Source organism: Mesoplodon mirus (genome assembly GCF_964341445.2).
Source record: "Mesoplodon mirus genome assembly, chromosome: 4".
NCBI classification, from domain to species: Eukaryota; Metazoa; Chordata; class Mammalia; order Artiodactyla; family Ziphiidae; genus Mesoplodon; species Mesoplodon mirus.
Genome location: NC_138979.1, coordinates 41,885,317 through 41,908,602, shown reverse-complemented (window position 1 = coordinate 41,908,602; position 23,286 = coordinate 41,885,317). Strand labels below are relative to the sequence as shown.

Below are 23,286 nucleotides of genomic sequence, written 5' to 3'. Positions count from 1 at the left end.
TCAGCTAGTGAGTATATTCTTGGGCAGATGGGGTGTTGGAATCGCTTGGACAGTGTAGATGCTGATAACAAATTTATATTAAAAAATTGGCTCTTTCCTCAGTTACTTGAGTGATTGCAAAAGAATAGCTCTGGGAGTCTGAATAATTTGAGAATTGTTTTTGTTTGTTTTCCTTGTAGCTCTGGTCTAATTACATTGGGAGTCAATTTCATGTGTGCAATATAGTAGAAGGCACCATGCACTTGGGAGTGAAGAAGTTTCAGCTTAATGTTTTTATTTTTTTCCCCTCCTTACCTCTTCATCTATTTTAATTTGGCATCTTGGAAACCAGCTGCTTCAATTGTGATATTTGTTTCTCTATAGGGAGCCCGAGGCATGTGGATAATAGGTGGACTTTAATAAAACTTACAAATAAATAAATGAAAATCAAAACACCTTCTCCCCCAACCATGTATCTCTGTCAACTCTAAGTGCAGAGAAAGAGTCACATCACATAGTGCTTCCCTTTGTAGACTGAAAAAATAATTGAAGCTTGAATTCATTCGGTTTGTTGGAACTTGATACAGTACACAAGTCTATCCACAGCTGCCTGACCTGCAGGGAGAGTGAAGGTGGTTAGAGCAGGTTGGGGAATGAAGAGTGAGGGGTTAGGAAGCCCTCGAGATAGGAGGGGGGGGGAGAAAGTGTTACCTGCGGGTTATGGGGAGAGAACGGTTCATTCTCCATACTGAACTTGACTCAGGTTTGGCATCTGGGTTTTCATTATTTACCTGCTCACTCTGTCTGCTCACCTGATTATAACACCAGGTGTTCGAGGAAGCAAGGTGAGGAAGTTCTTGGATTGCAGGAAGTAAAGATGCTGAGAACGGCTGGGTAAGCCAGCCGGCGAGTGCTGTGCCTTAGGAAGTAGCTTTCTCCTGGAGCCTCCCTGCCCAGCTTTGGCAGTAGAGGCCTGATGTTTCATGGGGACAGAGCCCTGCTAGTGTTCTCAAATGCAGGGGGTGGGGGTCCCGCTGCTTGCTGCTTACAAAATCAATTACATACTCGCAAATGTTGGTAGAAAGGAAAGATGCCTTTAATCAGAATGCTGGCAATCTGGGGAGATGGTAGACTCAGCCTCCCCCCAAAACCACCTCTGAAGATTCGTCCGTGATACTTTTAAAGGGAAGGAGGGAAGTAATCTCAGTTAGTCATTGAGATAGGGGGTCAGAATCATCACCATCCCTCACTGTGTGCAGGCTTGTAGACTTCTGGTGATCTTCCTCTAAGATGTTACCTTGTTCATGCAGTTTGGTCACACAGTCCGTTCGGGAGATTACTGACGGGGAAGCTAGGGAAGAGATCTGGTCATCTGTTAATTACTTATTCTTCATTTCTACTTCTTTGATCTGTGGAAAGAACCGATGAGTTAGGCAAGGTATTGTGTGATTAAAAGATTTGAAAGGTGTACTTGAGCCGGAGATTGTAGAGAATTGGGGTGCAAAATTAGTTAAATGGTGCAAACGAACTTATTTACAAAAGTGATATAGAGTCACAGATGTAGAAGACAAACTTATGGTTACCAGCAGCGAAAGGGTTGGGGAGGGATAAATTGGGAGATTGGGACTGACATATACACACTACTATATATAAAATAGATAACTAATAAGGACATACTGTATAGCACAGGGAACTCAGTAATCTGTAATGACCTATATGGGAAAAGAATCTAAAAAAGTGTGGATATATGTATATGTATAACTGATTCACTTTGCTGTACACCTGAAACTAACAACATTGTAAATCAACTGTATTCCAATAAAAATACAAAAAAAAAAGTTAGTTACAATCTAGCTTTGCTAAAGTGAGGAGAAAGTGGCTTCCTGCTGAGAGCAGTTTCCTGCAAAGAGCTGTTTACACTAGCTGAGAAAGGCTGACTTATTTTTCTACCCATACACACACCCCGGCGAAGCTCAGAGTTGAGTGTCCTGATACACCTTGTGTAAAAATCTGAATGTAGTCACATGACAGTTATTAACTATTTCTGTGTAAAACATGATGCACGGGCCCAGGAGAAACCAGTAGCCAGTGCAAATACCGTCCGATTCAGGCTTAGAGCCTTAAGTGGGCTTCCAGCGCGCTAGTTGTGCTTCGCACATGGAGTACACTGCACTAGGGGCTCAGTTGTAGAGTTTCTAACGTCTACTCTCCCTCCAGAGCTCAGCTCAGACCTCATTCCCTCTGAAAACACTTTCCCTGGCTACCAAGACCAGGCTGGATGCCCCTCCTCTATGCTCCCATAGGCTCTCCCAACACAACATTGATTATGCTGCATTGAATTTGCTGTTGCCCATCTCTCCCAGCAGATTGCAGACTTTTGAGGGCAAGGGTCATCTTTGCTGATCGTTGTATTACTTGCATCAGCACAATAAAAAGCCTAAAATAAATATTTGTGTACTAAATGTTTAAGTGAATGAATGAGTTATAATATCTACATGTATAAAAAAAGGCAATACCGCCCCCTACTACCCTGTACTACTGAATCCAACGACCCATGCATAGAACCAATGATATTAGTTCTAATCTCTGTTTAACTATACAAATAGACTGTCAGGGAAATGATAGCCTGCCATCCTCCACATATAAAACAAGTTTTATTGTCACATTAGAAGGATGTATAGGCTTATTTGCTAATTCTGCTGAGCTGTCCACATAGACTTTTGTCTGAGTCTCAGGTTCATCCTAACACGAGAGAGCTGGATGAGGACTTCTCTTATGGTCTTTCTACCACTAAATACTCAGCCTTCATGTCTATCAGGGTTTCTCAACCTGAACACCCTTGCATTTTGAACTGGATAATTCTTAGTTGTTGAGGCCTGTCCTGTGCATTTTGGAATGTTTAGCAGCATCCCTGGCCTTTTCTCACCAGGTGACATTGCCAGTTATAATGACTAAGATTTGTCTCTAGACACTGCTAATTGTCCCCTGGGATGTGAAAATTGCCTCCTTCTGAGAATCACTGTTGCATATTTGATCACACATTAGCTGAAGCTCATTCAGGGTTTCAGATGATCCCTCCCAAATACTTTTATTGGTATTTCATAGAAATGCTCTTCTTGCATAATTGATCTTAAATTCCCCAGCACTGGTGTCATTCCTGTGGGTTCACATGAAGTAAGAATATGATGGCAGAAAGTCTTTATGAACATGCAGAAGTTACTTGGGAGGGAGGAGGTTCTAGAGATCTAGAGGATCTTAGAACAAGGACAGCAGAAATTTCCATTGCAGGGCTCCCCTGGTGGCGCAGTGGTTGAGAGTCCGCCTGCCAATGCAGGGGACACGGGTTCGTGCCCCGGTCCGGGAAGATCCCACATGCTGTGGAGCGGCTGGGCCTGTGAGCCGTGGCCGCTAAGCCTCCGCGTCCAGAGCCTGTGCTCCGCAACAGGAGAGGCCTGCGAACCGCAAAAAAAAGAAAAAAAAAAGAAAAAAAAAGAAAGTTCCATTGCAAGTGCCAACTCCCATGTGTGGGTAGGATTCTGAGATCATATTTGAGCTCAGCAGGCAAGAGGGCTGTTTTTTCTTTTTTAAATTTATTTTTTATTGAAGTATAGTTGATGTACAGTATTATACAAGTCACAATTATACAATATACAATTATACAATCACATACAATATAGTGATTCACAATTTTTAAAGGTTATACTCCATTTATAGTTATTATGAAATATTGGCTATATTCCCTGTGTTGTACAATATATCTTTGTAGATTATTTTATGCATAAAAGTTTGTACCTCTTAATCTCCTACCCCTATATTGCCCCTCCCCACTTCCCTCTCCCTACTGGTAACCACTAATTTGTTCTCTATATCTATGAGTCTGCTTCTTTGTTTTTATATTCACTAGTTTGTTGTATTTTTTTTTAGATTCCACATATAAGTGATAGGATACAGTATTTGTCTTTCTCTTTCTGACTTATTCATTTAGCATAATGCCCTCCAAGTCCATACAAGTTGCTGCAAATGCAAATTTTCATTCTTTTTTATGGCTGCATAGTATTCCATTGTATATGTGTATACCACATCTTCTTCATCCATTCATTTGTTGATGGACACTTAGGTTGCTTCCATATCTTGGCAATCATAAATAATGCTGCTATGAACATTGGGATGCATGTATCTTTTTGAATTAGTGTTTTGTTTTCTTTTTGGATATACACCAGGAGTGGAATGGCTGGGTCATATGGTAGTTCTATTTTTAGCTTTTTGAGAAACCTCCATACTGTTTTCCACAGTAGCTGCACCAGTTCCCACAAACAATGTAGGAAGGTTCAAGGGTGCTGTGTTTAAATAGCAAAGTCTTTCATGGATTTGGGGAGGAGCAGTTGCCATCTTTGTTCTACCAGCCTAACCAAAGTATTGTGTGACATGTAAGGTCTGGGTATGGATGGTACCACTGCACTTAGGCTGGGGTTGCTGTGGGGGGGATGAGTGTCATGGAATTCTCTAGTTGCTTCAAATGCCTTCATGCATAAGTAAGACTTGACATGGAATGTCTGTCAGTTTACATCCCAGATGAGTTTGTGTCCACTGAACCTAAATGCAGGAAGTCAGTTCCTGTCTAAAATTCAAACCCTCACCATCTGGCACTGATATCTGGGAATATTTATGTGAACCTTTATCTCCTGAAAGCAAACTCTTTTTAGCTGGTGATTATTCTGGCCTTGATACTTATCAGTATAAAAGTTGGCCATTTTAGTATATCTCTATAATTGCATTACAAAAGGAGAACATTCCCCAGTTAAAATAGAGCCAGAAGGACATATCTACTACCTTGGGGGCAGTAAACATGGGTGGGCTTGTGAATCTTAGGTCAACAAGGCCCTATGACGTAGTGGGTGGTGGGAGGCAACCCTCACCAGTAATGGGGAGAGCAGGGCTGAGGGATCTGGGAGCCTTGGAGCTGCCCACCATAACAGAAAGAAAGGGAAAGAACACCAGGTTGCATAAGAACAATTTTGTTATTTTGTCTCAGCCCTTTCTTCCATCAAGTAGCTATTGCATGAGAAGCCAGTGTAGGAAAGGTAGATGGTGGACAGAGAGGAAGGAACCAAAAGACAGCTCTCATCTCTTTCCTTTTCTGAGGAACAGCATGCAAAATAAAGCCTTGGAAGTCCTAGGCCTCTTTTCCAATTATTTCCGAAATTTAGAATCCTAAAAATTAAAGTCATTGCTCATTCAAGGGTCCTTTTTGTATGTATGTGGGCTAGAATGGTCTAATCCAGATTGCATACTTTTATTGTATCAGTTCCCGTCTCTCTACCTACGCATGTGCAAACACTAAATTTTCCTGTATTGAAAGCTTTGCCCTTTTATGCTTTATCCTGCACAAAAACATTTAGCTTTTTATTACCAAAACTTAATAAGGCTTTGAGTAATAAATAATGCTTCCATTGCAGGCAGTTTTTTCTCTAATTAATAAAAATAAGACATGGTCCTTTGCCCCGTCCCTTTTTAAAAAAAATTAATTTCTTTATTGAAGTATAGTTGATTTACAATGTGTTAATTTCTGGTGTACAGCAAAGTGACTCAGTTATACACATATATACATTCTTTTATTTATTCCTTTCCATTATCATTTATCCCAAGATATTGAATATAGTTCCCTGTGTAATACGGTAGGACCTTATTGTTTATCCATCCTATATGTAATAATTTGCATCTACTAACCCCAAACTCCCAGTCCATCCCTCCCCCAATGCCCCCTCCTCCTTGGTAACCACAAGTCTGTTCTCTATATCTGTGAGTCTGTTTTTGTTTCATATTTCATTTTATTTTATTTTTAAACCAAGTTATGTCTAGTTTGTTTATTTTTAAAATTTTTATTGGACTATCGTTGATTTACAATGTTGTGTTAGTTTCTGCCGTACAGCAAAGTGAATCAGTTACATGTACACATATATCCATTCTCTTTTAGATTCTTTTCCCATATAGGTCATTACAGAGTATCGAGTCGAGTTCCCTGTGCTGTACAGCATTTGTGTCATATTTTAGGTTCCACATATAAGTGATCTCATATGGTATCTGTCTTTCTCTTTCTGACTCATTTCACTTAGTATGATAATCTCTAGGTCCATCCATGTGCCCTTGTCCCTTTTTCTATCTTCATCCACTCTGCCTTTCTCTCTTTTATCTGTGTCTCTACCTGGACTTCTGTGTCTCTTTTTCCTTTTTTTTCCCTCATCTTCTTCTCCTTTCTCATTGGCCTCTCCACCTCTCCCTTTTTCTTTCTGCTCCCTAACACCCTTTTGTGAGCATTAGGTATAAATGCAGTTTGGAGAAGTGGTGGCCTGGCAGTGGTGCTTGGAATGAGCGTGCACCGTGGGATTCTGCCTGATCTGTACTGGCTCCAGGGATGAAACTTCACGTAACGCCTTGGTAGTAACGTTGCTGCCCAGCTTTAAAGGTCACATTCTCGCAACAAGGAAAGACCTGAAACACTTTCTGGTTCAGGCCCTACATCTTAGTAAGAGGATGATGGGTCTACTTCAGACCACTCTCCAACTTCAGCATTAGCATTCAGAGGAGTCTGGGAGTTTGCATAAGTTGGGGCAATGGGGAGGGTGCAGGGAATGGGAAAGTGAGTTAGTAAAGGGAGGGAGACAGAGAAGAAAGAAGGGAGGGAGAGATGCAAGGGAGCTCGTGGGAAGTTTGGCAGGAAGAGGAGGTTCTCTGGTCTCTTCCTCGGTGAGCTCTGCCCGGCTGGCTCACGGGGTCAGCGCAGCCTGTTGCTGGCGGGGGTATAGGAAGGAGGGGACTTCTGGCGCCTAGAGTCCTGATCATGGACAGACACCTCAAGCTCTCAACGGTCCTGTACTATGGCCTGGCAATCAGCAGTGTAGGGACTGGAGGACTTGGTGGCCAGATAGTTGCTCTACAGCAAAATGTCAGAGAAGGGGCCATGTTTGAAAAGCCCCAACTGAGGCTTTTGTAGGAATTCTAGGAGCTCTGAGGAGTTCTCAGAATGGCATCAGTGTTTTAGGATGGTTGGCAGTGTGATTCCTTTGAACTTCTGACATAACACCAGTAGCCGTAGGGTGGCACAGACTTCACAGGGCTCACATGTACAATCTGTGTTCCCACGGGGCCTGGAATCTGTCCTCCTGGCTTCCCAGGCTGCCTGGACAAGCCTGGTGCCCCAGGGTTCTGCCCACGGAGTGTTTCCCCTTCAGTTTTCAGAGGAGGGCCATGGAGTCAGACCATCAGAGCTGGAAAAGACCTTCGAGGTTGTTTAGTGCAGTGGTGGTCAAACATTTTTTTCTTTGAGTAGAGAACTCAGAGCCCTGTCTGTCCATTTCCCAATGATTCTCCCCTAAGGTGGCCTCTGAGACACGTTCACAAAAATATAGGGCTCCCTGAGAACCCAGAAAACTACTAATCTTTCTAAAAATTGAAATATATTTGACACTTAACATTGTGTACATGTAACACATTTACGTTATAGATTTACATTCTAGATTTGCTACATCTATATTGCTATATTGCTATTATAGCAATAATTTGCACCTCTGTCACATCACATAATTATCATTTCTTTTTAGTGGTTGGAATAGTTAAAATCTAGTCTCTTAGTGAGTTTGATGACTACAATACACATTGTTGTCTAGATCCCAGAAAACTGTTGGTCTTATCCACCCCTCTCCGCATTTTCACACAGGGAAACTGAGGACCAGAGAGAGGGAGTGACCCACCCAGAGCTCTGAGACTTAGAAGGTTTCCTGTCCAGCTAACACTGGTTCTTTCTTTTGTCTCAGCACAAATGTCTCTGTCAAGGGTATTGACAACCCCCCATCTCTGCCCAGGGTTAGGTTTCCAATTAAACCTTTTCACTATATTTATACTAATTATAACTAAGAAGTAACTATACTGTAATCAGTGAGTCCTATATTTTTGCATATGTGTTTGTGTGTATGCATTTTTGTGTACGTATGCACATATTTTCCCTGCAGGGTCTACCTCCATGGGCACTGGGGTCCCTGTCATAGCGCGCACACCTCACATTGAGCTGTACCCAGAGAACCTCTAACACACTAATGTTAACTAAAGAAGGATTCCAGTTTCGTGACTTAAGCCTCATACATTTGCTTCCAATATGCCTTAATGAAGAGGCCAGCCCAATTCCTGTCCCCAGAAAGAATCAAACTGTGGTGTGGTTATAGACCTGACGTCCTTTCTGCCATCATAACTTCTGGAGAAGCAGGCCCTATATTTCTGTGATGATCCAGAATTCTGCTTCAAGTAATATTGCTAGATTTTTGCATTTGTCACACTGGGATGGACTGCTGTGATCGACTTTGTATGAATGCAGACTAGCAAACTACATCCGTCACACGGTGGGATTGAAATGACAACGCACATGTGTACCATTTATCGACTGCTTAGCGTGTCAGCCAGTGTATATACCACTGCATGTACATGCCTAGTAAGGGGGTATCATCATCACCATTTCACAGGTGTAGGAACTGAGGCCTGGAGAGGTTGGGCTACAGAGCTTACCTGCTGTAGACCCTGGGACCTGAGCTCTGTGCACACCAAGGAGAGATGAACAAGGGTAGGTTTATTTAGCCCAAAGAAGATAAGATCAAAATCTGAAAGGAAGCTAAATGAATACTTTCTAAGTATTAGAAGGATTTGTGTGTGTGTGTGTGTGTGTGTGTGTGTGTGTGTGTGTGTGTGTGGTGGGAGCATCTGTCATTTAGTTTAGGAAAGAGCATCACACGGTCCATCCCATACAAGCATCTGAAGGGGACCCAGTGAGAGGTGCCAACACACCAACATGGCTGTGCAAAGGGCCAGAGTCTCTGCTGTGAGGCTGAGCATCAGGCGAGGCTGATGAATGACGGGGTGAGTGAGAGGAGAAGGGAACAGGGCCGGGAAGGATTACAGCTGCTAGTTCCCTTTCCCTGCTGGCTTTGTCAGGCCCCCGAGTTGGGGGTGGGTGCTGATCGTCCCTGGCCACAGACCGCAGCTCATGTACTTCCTCTTCCTGCCATGTGGTGGTGCTGTTCTTCTAGTTATCTTGGCCGCGCTAGTCCAATATTTATTTTCGGTGAGTAATTTGTTTATCAGGAGGTTATTTTAATCTAATTTTGGCCATATTTGCTATTCCACACTATCTGTGCTTCCCAGCGTTAGCAGCTTGCATGTCTTGAAGGAAATTAGCTGAAGATGGTCCCGGAGGCATTCGCTCAGCCATTATTTAAGGGAGCTGGGAGGAGGCAGGGTGAGCGGAGCCCAAGCCCGGTGTTGGAAAAGTTGCTGGAATTTGTTGCACTCCCAGTGAGGTTAGCGGGGTTGAGAGGGACTTACCGAGGGTAGGGAGCATCTCGCATCTCGCGCAGCTTTTTTGAGGGCTGCCTCTGGTAGAGAGCAGAGAATCCTGCAGTTACTTTTCCCCATCTCCCCTGAACCCTTGTGATAACCTGTTACCTTCTTCACATTTGCTGCCAAGGCCAAAGGCACGACTTAAGGAAGATGCCCATCTGCCTTCCCATGGTTCACAGGCATCCCACATCCCATTTGATAATATGTTTCATGAACTGTTCTCTGCGATCCCTCAAGGAAGAGGGCAGGAAGGTGGGGAGTGATAAGAAAATTATTGTTTATGAGAGTACCTTCAGGGAATAATGATCATAACTATTAATTACAGAGCAGTGGCACTTGCCAGGCACGTTATATTCCCATTTTACGTACAAGGAAGTTGTAGTTAGGAGAGGTTAATCATTTTTTCCCCAAGATCCCATGAATGGTAAGTGGAGAGCTGAAATTCAAACTCCGTTGTGACTGTCTTCAAAGCAGAAAATCTTCCTATTTCAAGGATAAGTCTCACCTTCCACATGGAGTCAGGAAACCTGGACTTGGCTGATGGGCATGGGACCTGAAATTAGTTCTTTGTCATTGTACTTGACTTCAGTTTGGTTTTCCAAAAATGGGAGGGCTGTACAAGTTGAGTGGTTTGAGGGTGCTTTAGTAGAAGAAACTTTTTTTTTTTAAAGAAATCCTCTGAGGAGATGACACATCTAAAGCAGATAAAACGGGAGCAGAAGTGGGAGATCCCAGTGAATCACAGCCTGGCCTTTCCCTTTTCACCTCTTCTTTCCCTGGCTCGTGATTGATGCTGAGAAACTTCCATGGACGTTCCTCAGGGCTCGAAAGAATCAAGTTTGAAAACCTCTGAAATAAATATTCTCATGGGACACTTTCAGAGCTCAGTAAATTGTCAGAGATTATAATTTAAAGACGGGCTGATGCATCCTTTAGGAGGTTTGGAACATGTGCTCGTTTTTACTGTGTGGGGGTCCTAAGGAAGAGCTAGTCAAGTTTGACTCAGAGAGAGATGTAAAGTTGTTATCTTCATCCTTGAGCCTTAGTCAAGTAACTTTTGAGTCTCTTGGGATTAAGGCGCTGAATTAAACAATTAAACTGGACCTAATTAAATGAGAAGGGTCAGCTTCCGTTGGAAATGACAACGGTTGTTAGTATAGGCAAGATGGTGAACTACCTTCCCAAGATGGCCAGGATGTTCCCAGGCACCCACACGGGGTCTAACAGAACTGTGGATGGCGGTGGTGTGTTTTCCTTGCCTGACATAAACTGTTGTCTGCAAAAAACATTGTTGTAATAAGGTTGCAGCCAATCCTGGTTCTCACAACTAAGCAGGCTGCTGTGTTTCAACCAGACTATCCTGTTTCTGGCACTAAAGACCTGGTTCTATCTCTAGGGCTTTCCCTCTGGCCTGATTATCTATCTGCCTGTAGGTTTGGGCCATGATGTTGCTTTGACAACAGTGTGAATGTGTTCAAGGAAGCTCAGGCTCGTGTGTGAAGGTCGTGTGTGTTTGCTAAAAGCTCAAACCTCTTACTCTAGAAGGTTGATCCACACACACTTACGTACTTTGTTTTCATTCTGGGGAATCAGGGGTTAACATCCAGGATTGCTGAGCTCTAAATGTTGTGGATTTCAGAATTTGTGTCACCCTGGCATAATGAATGACTGGCTATGGATTGACAAAGATAAGGTATCACAAAGATTGAAAGAGATAGACAAAAAGATAAACATCTCAGAGCTCTGAAAGTGCACAGTAGCTTCCTCATCCCATTCAGGATTGACTGTAAAATTATTTGTTTATGTCAGGATGTAAGTCAGATGCTTCCAACAGACTTCTAATAATAGCAGTTTGCAGAGCACTTTTTCATATATTATCTCATTTAATGCTCACCGTAGTCCTGCAAGACAGGTAAATATTTAACTCTTCTAGAGCAGCAGTTCTCAGCGTGAGTGATTTTGTCCCAAGGGAACATTTAACAAGGTCTGGAGACATTTTTCATTGCTACATCTGCAGGGGGTGTGGGCGGTCCTGGCATCATGTGGGTAGAGGGCAGGATGCTGCTAAATATCCTACAATGCACAGGGCAGCTGCCCCCAACCCTACGACATAATATTCGGCCTCAGATGTCCATAGTTCCAGGCTGGGAAACTGTTCTATACAAAACATTGAGGTTCAGAGAGGTTGGCTGACTTGCCCAAGATTGCATGATGTGTACTTGGCACAGTGGGACTGAAATCCCACTTCATTTCACTACCAGAGGGTTTCAAATCTTTTATTTTTATTTTAAAGAAATAAATTGTAGGCATTAAACTTGAAATGAAAACCTTGGCAGAGCCATTGCATGTAAACAGCTGATGGTGGAGCTGTTCTGGTGGCAGCAGGGGTCAGAGACCCTGCTCAGCCTCTTCCTCAGCCCCTCCCCCTAATCCCAGGGACACCCAGGCTGCCTGGCAACTGCTACGCCCATACAAGGAGACCCAGAGAACATTAGGCCCCTGTTGGCATCCACAGATCTTCTGGATTTCTCTGAGCTGTTCCATTTTTCTGAGTAGAGGATGACAGCATCTGAGTGTGTGTTTTAGTGAGATGTGTTGGGCAGTGGAAGGGAGGCATGCGGGTCAAGTAGGAGGCTGCTGCTGGCACATTCCAGGCGGTAGGGAAGGGGCACTCGGAGGACCACGGGGGATAGGAGTGGAGTTCAAACAAGGAAGCGCAAGGCTCACGCTTGCTTCGGGACTTTTCAGTGCTGTGCTACCGTATGACATCAGGCCAAAGGACAGCGGGCCAGGAGCACAGAGGCTGAGCTCTTTACCTTGCTCTGCGCATGCTCAAGGCCTGGAAGCATAATGCAGTGTGAACCAATTTGCACGTGATGTTTGCACGTGCAGATTTGTTTTCCTGTAGTCCACACTGCTTGTCTGTACTCTGGCCAGAAGCAGGCAACGCCGCTGATGGACAGGTGTCTCCCTCATCCATTGACAGAGAAAGGCAGGCGGGGAAGTGCTCTGTTTTTCTTCTTCCAGGTATAAATCCTGGCTTTCTTCTTTAAGTGTTGCCTTCTGATGAGTAAACAGTGGAAATGGCAAAATGAAACTAGGAGGAAGGTTATCTACAATAACCCAGAAGGGACTGGGGCTCGTCTTAGGGCTTAGCAGGTGCTTCTTTCCCTACGAAGAATCTAGACTCAAAAGAAAACTCTGGATGGATAGGAAAACTCCTGGGAAATTTTAGGTCCAGGCAAAGATGATCATTCCTAAGGGCTTTCTTGCAGAGATGTCAAAAACAAATAACAAAAAGGAGAGTGAGAAAATCTGACCGACATATCTGCCCCCCCCACCTGATTTTGCACAACCCGCTGTGATGAATGTCAAAGCGGTGGGGGTCCCGCATTCTGATCTCTGCCCTACTGCTCTCCCCTCACTTTCTTCACCTGGCTTTAGCTTCCAGACTTTTTGTTATTCGCACTCACCAAATTTGGGCTTTTCTACTTGCTCCGCTCTCCAGATTTCTAGAATTTTCTGTCCCCGGATCTCTGCAGCCTGATTCTTTCCTACATTCCGGTTTCAGTGCTAATGCCCCCTCCTCAAAGAGTTGCCCCAGCCACCCAGTCTAAAGTAGCAGCCCCACCAGTCCCTCTAGAATCATTATTTGATTTTCACTGTAGCACTCGTCATTGTCTGAAGTTACCTAATTTGTGTGTGTGTGTGTGTGCACCTATTTGGATCTGAGAGTCTCCCCAGCTCCCCCATGGGAATGCAAGCCCCTAAGAGTAGAGACTTTGTGCATCTCATTTCCTGCTCTAATATCCCCAGTGCCTACAATACTGCCTGGCACATACTAGCACGTAGTAGTTGTTAAGCGTGTTTGTTGAATGAGTGAATGGTGGTTCCTGGAGTTTAGGGGGTATGAGTATGGTTTTAGCTGATAATTCACCACATACCTAGACACAGCAAGATCTGGCTTTCAGGGCAAACTGTCTCTGCTTATTCCCATACGCTGAGCAAACCTCTCAAGCGATCATTTCTTGCTGGGAACAAGCTCCTTTTAGAGAATTTTCAAACTAAATATTGAAAAATTAATCCTACTTCCTCAAATCTAGGATGTCATTGACTATAAGATGCTCCAATTTTTATGTGCCATGAAGAGCGAAAAAATGCTGCCAGTTGTCATTGAAACATCATCATTGGTAAGAAGCATCTTAATTCTGGAAATGCTAAAATGTGAAAAAATATATGCCTTAGAATTGATAAAGTACAAGGTGAGGTTGATTCATCATATGGGATGCAGGGAAGTGGCAGGGGGTTCTGGTCTGGAGTATGTCCCTATTTGTTAGTGGTCCCTTCCCCTGTAGCACTGCAGCCTAATACCTTGGACATGGTACTCTCCAAGGACCAGAGGAAGAGCTGGGTGTGTGGAGGAAGAGGCAGATATGGCTTCTGAGGCTTTCTCAAGAGTGGAGAAACTTCTATGGCTTGGGAATGTATCTGTGGAAAGGTATTAGAAGCAGTTGGTGATTCAAAAAAACCCAACCAGCAGTAGGCGAGTCTAGATTTAAAACAATGCTGTGAAGGATGGTTTCTCAGCCTTCTTAGCCACTCTTTCTGAAGCTTAGGAAAAGCATCTTTCATTTTCAAAAGGCAGTCAATGGGAAAACAAGATTTGCTTGAAACCCAAATTTCCTTTAGAGCGAAGTTTACTGAAAAGTATCTGTTTTACAAAGAGAAAAAAATACCTGCAAGCTAATTCCATATCATTATTCTTATTTGAGCTAATGATAATGGAGTATAATTTCCATTACTGCTGACATTAAGATTAGTTATGTTTCGGTACATACAGCGTGGCTTCTCCTTTGTGAGGAGCGTCGAAGCAGCTGCCGGGGAGGCTGAGAGTGACTCCGCCTCGGCAGCCCTGCACCCACGTACTGGGCCTGACTTCCCGGCTGGCCTCAGGGGTCCCTGCCGGGCGTCAGGAGAGGTCCTGAACATCTCCTCCAGGGAGCCGAGGCACCATCGGCTGTTAATTTGGCTCTTTATTTATTTATTTTTAAATTAATTAATTTATTTATTTATTTTTGGCTGCATTGGGTCTTCGTTTCTGTGCGAGGGCTTTCTCTAGTTGCGGCAAGTGGGGGCCACTCTTCATCGTGGTGCGCGGGCCTCTCACTATCGCGGCCTCTCTTGTTGCGGAGCACAGGCTCCAGACGCGCAGGCTCAGTAGTTGTGGCTCACAGGCTCCAGACGCGCAGGCTCAGTAGTTGTGGCACACGGGCTTAGTTGCTCTGCGGCATGTGGGATCTTCCCAGACCAGGGCTTGAACCCGTGTCCCCTGCATTGGCAGGCGGATTCTCAACCACTGCGCCACCAGGGAAGCCTTTGACTCTTTAAACCTTCTTGAGTCTCCTATTAAAAATCAACTTTCACCACAGTTTAGGGGCCTGGGAGGGAGCAGAGAAGACGGAGGAGGGCGACGGAGGGCGACTGGCCGGAGGGACGGTGCCAGGTTCCACTTGGCTGAAAGCCACGCCCCTCAAGCACCTCTGTTGTGCCGCGGACTTCATCTCCTTCAGCCTTTCGGAAACCCTCCTCAAGAAGTTGGTTCTCCTGGTAACCGTTAAAGGTCTTTATCTGAATGCAAAACAGTGTAATCTGTACAAACCGGCACTGGGGATAATGATGTGGGATGTCAGCTTTGGAGGCAGATGGGGGATTCCATTTGAATTCTCCACGTGCCATTTATAAGCTCTCAGGACTTGAATAAATTATTTAACTTCTCTCAGCCTCTGTGTCTTCATTTGTAAGAGGAGGCAAATAATGCTTATCTTCAAGCATTTCCATGAGATAAATGAGATGATCATGTAAAATGATCAGCCCAATTAGCTGAGCACATAGGAAACATTCAGTAAATAAATACTCAGTAATTGTAACTGGTGTTACAGTGGCAAAACAGGCAGCTTATTGTTCATGTAATATGATTTAGAAGTCTTGGTAAAAGGCTGCTTTGTCCAGAAACATCTTCTAAATTGAATCCCTGAAAAGAGCACTTGTTGCAGAGGCCAGTGGATTGTTTGCTGTAGTTTAGGTCACCATTATCTTGGGTTGTAGTAATGTCTCCAAAGGGGGATTTCTAGGGTGGGATATTATACAGTGCGAGTGCTGTGGCTCCAGGTGGGTATTTGCATGTGGAGTCCTGATGAAGATCAGGCAGTGTTTGTGATATAATTGCTCAGTTGGGGGATCCAGTGAGGAGAGGGTTTGGGGGCAAGCCTTGGGGAGGGGTGTTTGATAAGCCCAGCTGAGTGGTCTTCTCTTTTGAGAAGGGGGCCACAGTCCTGAAAAGGGCTCGCTGAATTGTCAGTAGTTCATATGAATGAATTTTCATGAAGTTCCTGAAACAGAAGGAAATAAATCTGTTTAATAAAACTATTTAATCTTCCTGGGCAAGAATTTCTTCGGATAGTAATGGCCCACTATGCTATGTGGCTGAAGATGATTTCTGTTCTTAAGAATGATGAGAGCCTCGAATCCTTGTATTTATTCTTACTCGTGTATGTGCTTATCAAAAGCAAGGGTGAGTTATTAAACACTTAACCATTATCAATCAGGAGGACCTTACAGCACTACCCAGTCTTCTAAAAAAGCTTTAGTGTAATGGGACCCAAGTCGGGTAAAGTTGGTCAGAGAGGGGAACTAAAACGTTCTGCATTATGGACATCGTCTCTAAGGGCTCCTGGGATAACGTGGGGGAATGGTCCTCGGTATGTATGTTTGGGGTGTCTAAGGACAGATAGGCAGCTATGTAAGATGTGTGGGCATTTGGGGTGAGAAGTCGATTCCATTACATGGGGATTGAAGGACTGTGGTTATAAATTTTACTTATTTTGAAACTTTTCCTTGGGCTATTCTCACTAGTGAAGTGAATTTGAAGTTTGAATGTCATCCTTATGGGGAAGGGATTATCATTTATTGAGCACATACTTGATGCCAGCTGCTACACTATGCAATCATTCCTTATAATGGACTTGTAAGGGTGATGCTTTAGTTATCTCTCTTTTATCTTGCTTTAATATTTGCAGATGATGGAAATGTAGTCCAGGATGGCTTAGTAACTTAAACAAGGTTACACAGCTGATAAATGATAGAGCCAAAATGCAGATCAACAACTATGTGATCCTAGTGCTCCTATTCTTGTGTGAGGCTGTCCAAAGGAATCTGTTCATGTCCTGAGCATTTGGCAGTTTGTTGTCCAAAATTACAGAGGGGGAGTTGGAATAGTAAATAGATGATGCTTATCATGTTGATGATGACAATTATAGGCAACAGGTATTGAATGCTTATTATGTTCCAGGCATCGAGCTATCTACTTTATATATATTATCTCATTTAATTTTCTCAACAGTTCCACAAGGAAGAGACTGTTATCAGTTTTGTTTGTTTGTTTGTTTGTTTTTTAGATAAAGACTTAGTGACAAGAGCTGTGAAGTAACATGCTTAAGGTCACACAGCTAGAAAGCAGTGGAGGTCACAGCCATGTGCAAGGACTCCAGAAAGAAAGCTGACAGCTGAAGGCTCTGCCCAGCAAGGCAGTGAAGGGTACACAAGGATAGTAAAGATGAGTTTGGAGGTCTGCACTAATTTGTATGTCTCATTCCTAGAGCTGTGGTTGTGAAAGCATCCAGCTCATTCCTCTGCTGCAGGTTCCCACTTTTCCTCCACTTTAAGCTATCTCTTTACTCTAAAAGGGGTGATGAAATTCTCAGATATGGGAAACAAAGAGCAGTCATGGAAATTTCCTCTGGTTTTGCCCAATAAAAGTGGCAGAGCGTTGGGTTGCTTGCAGGTATTATAATCTGGGTCACCAAGCACTTCTCCACCAACCTGTCATGGGGCTGGAAATTCCCCATGAGAAATCCAATCTTTGAGTCTTGAAGGTGTCTGGGCTTTCCTGTTAAAAGACAAACATCTTTATAGAGATGATCATGCTGTCAAATACCTTCAGGGGCAAGGTAGGTAATTCACTTTCGAAAGGGATGGGGTAAGGTGAATTGGTTGCTATGGCAACCCGGGGACTTCTTGCCCTGCCCACAGGCATTTACAACATGGCATGGCCTATAGACTACGGACTTCCTGTCAAAGGGTAACCTGTCTTTTTTCTACTTGATTGTCAAAGTTCATTGCAGAGGATGAGGAGAATAAAAACTACAGAAAAGTCTAAGTCTAGTCTAAAAAAACCCAAAGCAAATAGAATCATCAATCTTTTCCTCCCTCATAAGTACTATTGATATCTTGGCATATTCCCTTCCTTTTTTTATTCTTTCTTCCTGAATGTAAAAATCTGCTGCATCAGTGGGGTCTGCACTAAAGAAAACATTGGAACCTCTGTGAAGAAATACGTGGGGTAAAAATAAGGAGAGCGCGAGGTCACATTTTAGACTGAGAATTAGCTAAAATAAGACTTCAGGAGGATAAAATCTGGAAAGGTAGGTAGAAAGAGTAGAACTTAAGAGGATAAATTGGAGGTGAGGACAAGGATGCAGATTTGCCACCGGAAAACTGGCCAGATAAGAACTTCAGCAGGAGGCTGCCAGGGAGGGGCTGATGGAGACAAGGGGGCATGGAGAGCGCCTTTGGATGGGGAAGGGGGTGGAGGTGAGCTGTTAAATTAAAGGTCCTCAGAAGTCCTCTCTGTCCATTCCACCCCATCCTCCAACCAGTTTAACATAAACCAATCTGTTTCGGAAATTAAAAAAAAAAAATTAAGGAACGGGAACTCTTTTTCCAAGGAAATCTTAGGAAGAAGCCATTTACATAAATAGACTAAAGTACAGCTGGTCTGGGGATCTTCTCTGGCCTCCCAACCCTGAGCTCACCCAAAGGAATGTATGAAACCCCACATCTTCTCCTTCCTATTTGGCCTCCCTGGGAGAAGCACTGTCCTCCCCTCAAATCTTCTCAAACTTCTGCAAGTTGCAGATCCCAGTGACCCTCATTTCATTCTTCAGCTCCCCTCTACATTTGTTCAGCTTGATGGATCTCTTGTCGGGTTTCAGGTGCATATTGACTTTTGCAAAACTCCCAAGCCGTTCACGGAGAAAGATTGACTGATTTAGGGTAGGGGTTGGGGGAGGAGGTATAGCTATTTTCTATGTTAGTAAACATGACAGGTTGTTGAAGATTAACAGGAAGTCGTGAATAAAATCATTGGGATCTGATAAGGGATTTTTCTCTCAGACAATTAAAGACTTTTTTCTCGTTATCTCCCTCCCCCTCCCCCAGAAGTGGGAGATGAACGTCATGAGGATAACACAGTATTAGTCTTATACCCTTAACATAGATAAAAGACAAAAGTTCTTAACCTCCCACTGCCCACGCGGCCTCCATGCACTTTTTTTGCCATTCTGTCTTCTTTTCAGCAGGTGATAGTTTCCTTTAATACTTCCTACCTAATCCTCAATTTTCTTTTAAACATCAGATATTGGATAGGCTGGAACCTCATTTAGGCGGTAAAGAAGTCCAGTGCTTTGTGGCTGGGACCAGCCGAGGAGAGAAATATTTTTGATACAAAAGAATAATTCATTAAAGGAGGTAATGAAGGTGATTTAAACCTTCCACAAACACATCATGGAGTGAATAAAGCTCATGGCTTTCAATTTAGGGTCATGGCTGAATGAAATGTTGTAAAAAGTGGAAAAAAAATATAAAACCAACTGCACAAATGGGTCAGAAATCTCAGTGGGGCTCAGTCAAGCCTGACAATTTAGAATTTGACAAACAAGTAGAAGAAAAGGAGAATTCCATTAATATTATGAGAAAACCCTTCTGGAATAAAGCACTGAATTTTCATGTTATCGTTTCACTCATGTGCACTTATATGGTCTTAGGAAAAAATCTGCCTTGGAGCTGAAATTTTGCTTATCCAGTTACAGTTCAGGGGATCTCTCTCTCACATGCTCAGCCAGAAACATAGATTGTCTCATAAACCAGCATGAACGGTATGGATAATGGAGAAATGCAGTCGTGAGAGGGCAGAGCTGCAAGATGTGGGCGTTTGTTCCTGAGAGTCAGCCCGTTAGAGTTCTTCGGGGTACCTAGTCCACAGGGGTAGAGAGGACCAGGATCCAGAGAGTATCTATCTCCCCATCTACTGGGTAGACCTGAACTGGTCTGTCCGCCAACCCTGTAGGCGGAGGAGCTTAACATGAAAAGTGGTGTATGTGGACTGTTGAGAGAGGTATCTTGGACCATTCTTCCCCCTTTCTTTCTTCATAATGGAAAAAGGAAGAAATCATTCACCCATCAGAGGGGTCTCATGGGAGGTCTCACGCAGGGTCATTCAACTAACCAAGGGTAGTCATGGTGTGAAAGAGGGGAAGAGAACTGTAAGAGCATGCTATTACAGCTCCCTGTCAGATGTAAGGAAGCCCTGTCCTCACATCCCTGCTGGGTGGACTTCCAACCTCTTTCTGGATATTTTTGGTGCCACGTTGCTCATTACCACATAGAGACCAGCTCCCTGTTGGGTAGCCTTGAGCCTGAGGAGTTCCTTTCCTGGACGGAACCAACCCCTTGCTGATCTGGCTTCCGTTCTCTTTAGGGAAAACACCCAACGCATCTGTTACACGTGGCAGCTTTCCTGACATTATGTCTGTCACTCAGGGTCCTCTCCTTTTCAACCTAAGCCTATAGTTTGCTCAACCCAAATGACAATATCCCAAGTCTACTGAGGCTTAGGAAAGAGGAATGGAAATCCTGTGGATTCCCCCCACCTCCTTTCTTCTCTCTCCCCACACACTATTATCCTTTTTCTGAACTATTTGAGAATGTTATAGACATTCACAATGGTGATTTTCATAAAAACAAGAATATTCACTTATGTAAACATTTAATAGTTTATCAAAAATCTGACAATAAACATTTATACAATACTATGGGTTAATCTAAACACTATTCATATTTTACCAATTGCGTCACTAATGCCTTATGTAGCAAAAGAAAAAAAATTGTTTTCTGGTCCAGGATCTAAATTATAATTATATACCATACTGACATGCCATGTCTTTTTAGTCTCTGTTAGCTCAATTCCTGTTTTTTTTTTTTTTTTTTTTTTTTTTTTGCTTTTCATGACCTTGACATTTTTGAAAATTATAGATTGGATATTTTGCATCATGTCCCTCATTTTGGGTTTGCTGATTTTCCTCGTAGTAACATTTAGGTTATGCATTTTGGGGCGGGAAAATCATAGAAGCGATGCTGAAAGGATGCTAAAGTGGTGCTTAAGTGATGCTAAAGTGATGGTGTGTCTTTCTCAGGGCATCTTATCTGCTGATGTCGACTTTGGTCACTTGATGAAGGTGATATCTGCCAGTTTTCTCCAATGGAAAGTTATTTTCATTCCCTTTATGATGAATTAGTATCTTGTGGGAGGTACACTGGGACATCCTCAGGCAGGTATGGCCAGCCTGTGATTGACATTGTCTTTTCCCATTGGTTTCAGAGTCTAACAGCCGCAGGGCAGTGAACAGAGGCTATGTCACCATCTTGCTCAGGCTGCATCAGGACTGGCACAGACATGACACGACCAATTCCTACGTGCTGATCCGCAGGGCGCTTCTGCTTTGCCTCAGGCATATTGCCAACCTCCGGTCTGGCAGGGAGGCCTTCCTGGCAGCTCAGGGCATGGAGATCCTTTTCAGCACCACACAGGTAATCAGCATGGGGATTATCTTTGCAGTTGGATGACATCTGGATGATTCCTGAAGGCCGTCATTTAGGACTCACCTTCACTAAAGTTGGGAAACCTCAATACGTTTATTGCTTCCTGCTCTGGGCAGATGTTTTGGACTCAAATCCTCATTCCTTCACTCACTCATGTACTGATTGACTCATTTATTCAATACGTATTAGTTGGGTACACACTGGGTAGTGCAGTGATTAAGAGTGTTGATTTTCAAGCTAGAGAACCTGGCTTCAGATCCCAGCCCTAGCACCTATAGCTGTGCAACTTTAGAGAAGTCACCCACCTTCTCTGGGACTCAAGTTTCTTCTTCTTAAAAAAAATAGAAATGATAAAATCTAGGTTTTTGCGTGGCCTGGATAAGTTAACATAGACATGTCTGTGTTAGCAGGGTTCTTGCCATGACTTAACTGCTTTATGAGTGTGAGTGGTTATTGGAATAATGATTAGGTTTTGGGACCTAGTGGTGAATATGATAGACGAGACCCCTGATCTTTTGGGGCAAGCATTCCACCAGCGAGTTGGACACTAAGGAAGCAAAGAATTCAATCTGGAAGATAATTTCATATTGCTCTGTGAAATCAACAGAGGAAGGGCACAGATCTACAGTGACTTTTACATATGCAGGGAGACTTGACCTTCTCTTAGAGAGGTCAAGTCTTCTCTGAGCAGGTGACACCTAAGCTGAGACCTGAATTATTGAAGGAGTCTGTCATGCCAAGTTTAAGAGGAAGAGCATCCCAGGCAAAAGGAGTAGCACCTATAAGGGCTGTCACTTACCTGCACCCCAGTGGAATAAGTGTCTAGGGTTTCCTGGATTTCAACCAAATAATAAATTCCTTAATTTCACTTGATTAGGGCTAATTTAAACACCATCATGCGAGGCTACCTATACGTTCTCCATGGATGATGTGAGTATCTCCCAAATACCCATCATCTGCTCACCAAACCTCTCCTGGGGCCGAGGCAGCCGTGTTTCACACACATCATGTTCCTTGCTGTCTTCGTATTAGTCAGTCTCTGCACTACTTTCATTGGTCTCGTTGCTTCTCTCTGGACACTCTCCAATTTCTCTGTACCTGAGTACATCTGAGGTAATGAAGCAGTCAACGAGAGTGCCGTTTTCCAACCACGGCATCTGTAGACTAACCATTTTTTTAAAAAGCTTTTTTCCCCTCCTCTAAACAATAACATAATACTGCACTGCAAACCAATATCTAATTTTCTGTCTGCTGTCGCCTCTGGGTTTCTCTCCATCAATACAGCTTTCAGAGCTTCTCGGTCATGAAATAGCTACATTTTCCATTCTATTCCTCTGGATGAGGAAGTGCTTTGAATTTTTCCAAGCTTCACCATCCTTTGTAAGCCTGTGTCCCCCAAATCTTGAATCTCTCCCAGCCTTGGTGAAACTCCCCCCGTATTGCTGATGCCTAGAATCCCCCCAACTCTGGCTCGTGTGCTTTAGCCAGCTCCTCTGCCCCCTGCCCTCTGCATTATTGACTATTTTTCTGATCTGCGTTAAAAAAAAAAAAAAACAATTAGAAGAGTAATACAGGGAAAAGATGGTGATCCCAGAGGTACAGGTCTATGACAAGAAGAGAGTGGAGAAAATACCAAGTGAAGCACAGGCATGAAAGGGGCTGTGAGCCCAGAAGCAGGCTTTTAGAAGCAGTTCCTCAGCAGGACAATAAAGACCTCAAGTGCTCAATTAAGCAAATTTACAATGAGCTCCCAGCCTCCAATTACTGTTGGGAATGGAAGCAGGATGTGAGCAGAGGCAGAATCTGCACTTGGTGGCCAGGTTTCTCCTGCCTGAAAAGCTTCCCAGCACCTGGGCTGAGTGCTCTGAGCACAGATGCCCTTGCAGCTGTGCTGGAGTTAGAGCTGCCCATCCATTCTCTCCCCTCTCCTGCCAGAGAGGATGCGTAAGTCACAGGATGGCCAAATGGGGAACCTTGGATCTAGTGATGTCATCTCAGTAGCTACTGCAAATTATGCTGCTTCTGCTGCTGCTGCTGCAACTGATGGAGATGACAATGAAAATGAAGGAGAAGAGGAGGAGGAAGAAGAAAATAAAGGAGGAGGAGGAAGAGGACGAGGGAATGAGATTTGTCTTGAATGCTTACTATGGCTGAGGGCTGGCATAGCCGTTCATGCAGACTTTCTGATTTCAACATTTCAAAGGATTTGAA

At 43.6% G+C, this 23,286-nt stretch overlaps 1 protein-coding gene and 1 long non-coding RNA gene across 2 annotated transcripts in view; both read left to right on the top strand.

The window, feature by feature from the left end:
• The window catches only part of AGBL1 (AGBL carboxypeptidase 1), a gene marked incomplete at both ends in the record, with an annotated part of 577,244 nt that overhangs the window by 136,580 nt on the left and 417,378 nt on the right, over positions 1-23,286 (top strand). Inside the window, one exon of the mRNA XM_082618728.1 lies at positions 20,855-21,063. Within this exon, the coding sequence (XP_082474854.1) occupies positions 20,855-21,063 (209 nt within the window). The remainder of the gene's footprint in view (positions 1-20,854; positions 21,064-23,286) is intronic.
• On the top strand, positions 13,471-14,899 carry LOC309803608. The gene is made up of 2 exons (XR_014293976.1): positions 13,471-13,550; positions 14,795-14,899. It is a non-coding gene; the product is annotated as an uncharacterized lncRNA (long non-coding RNA).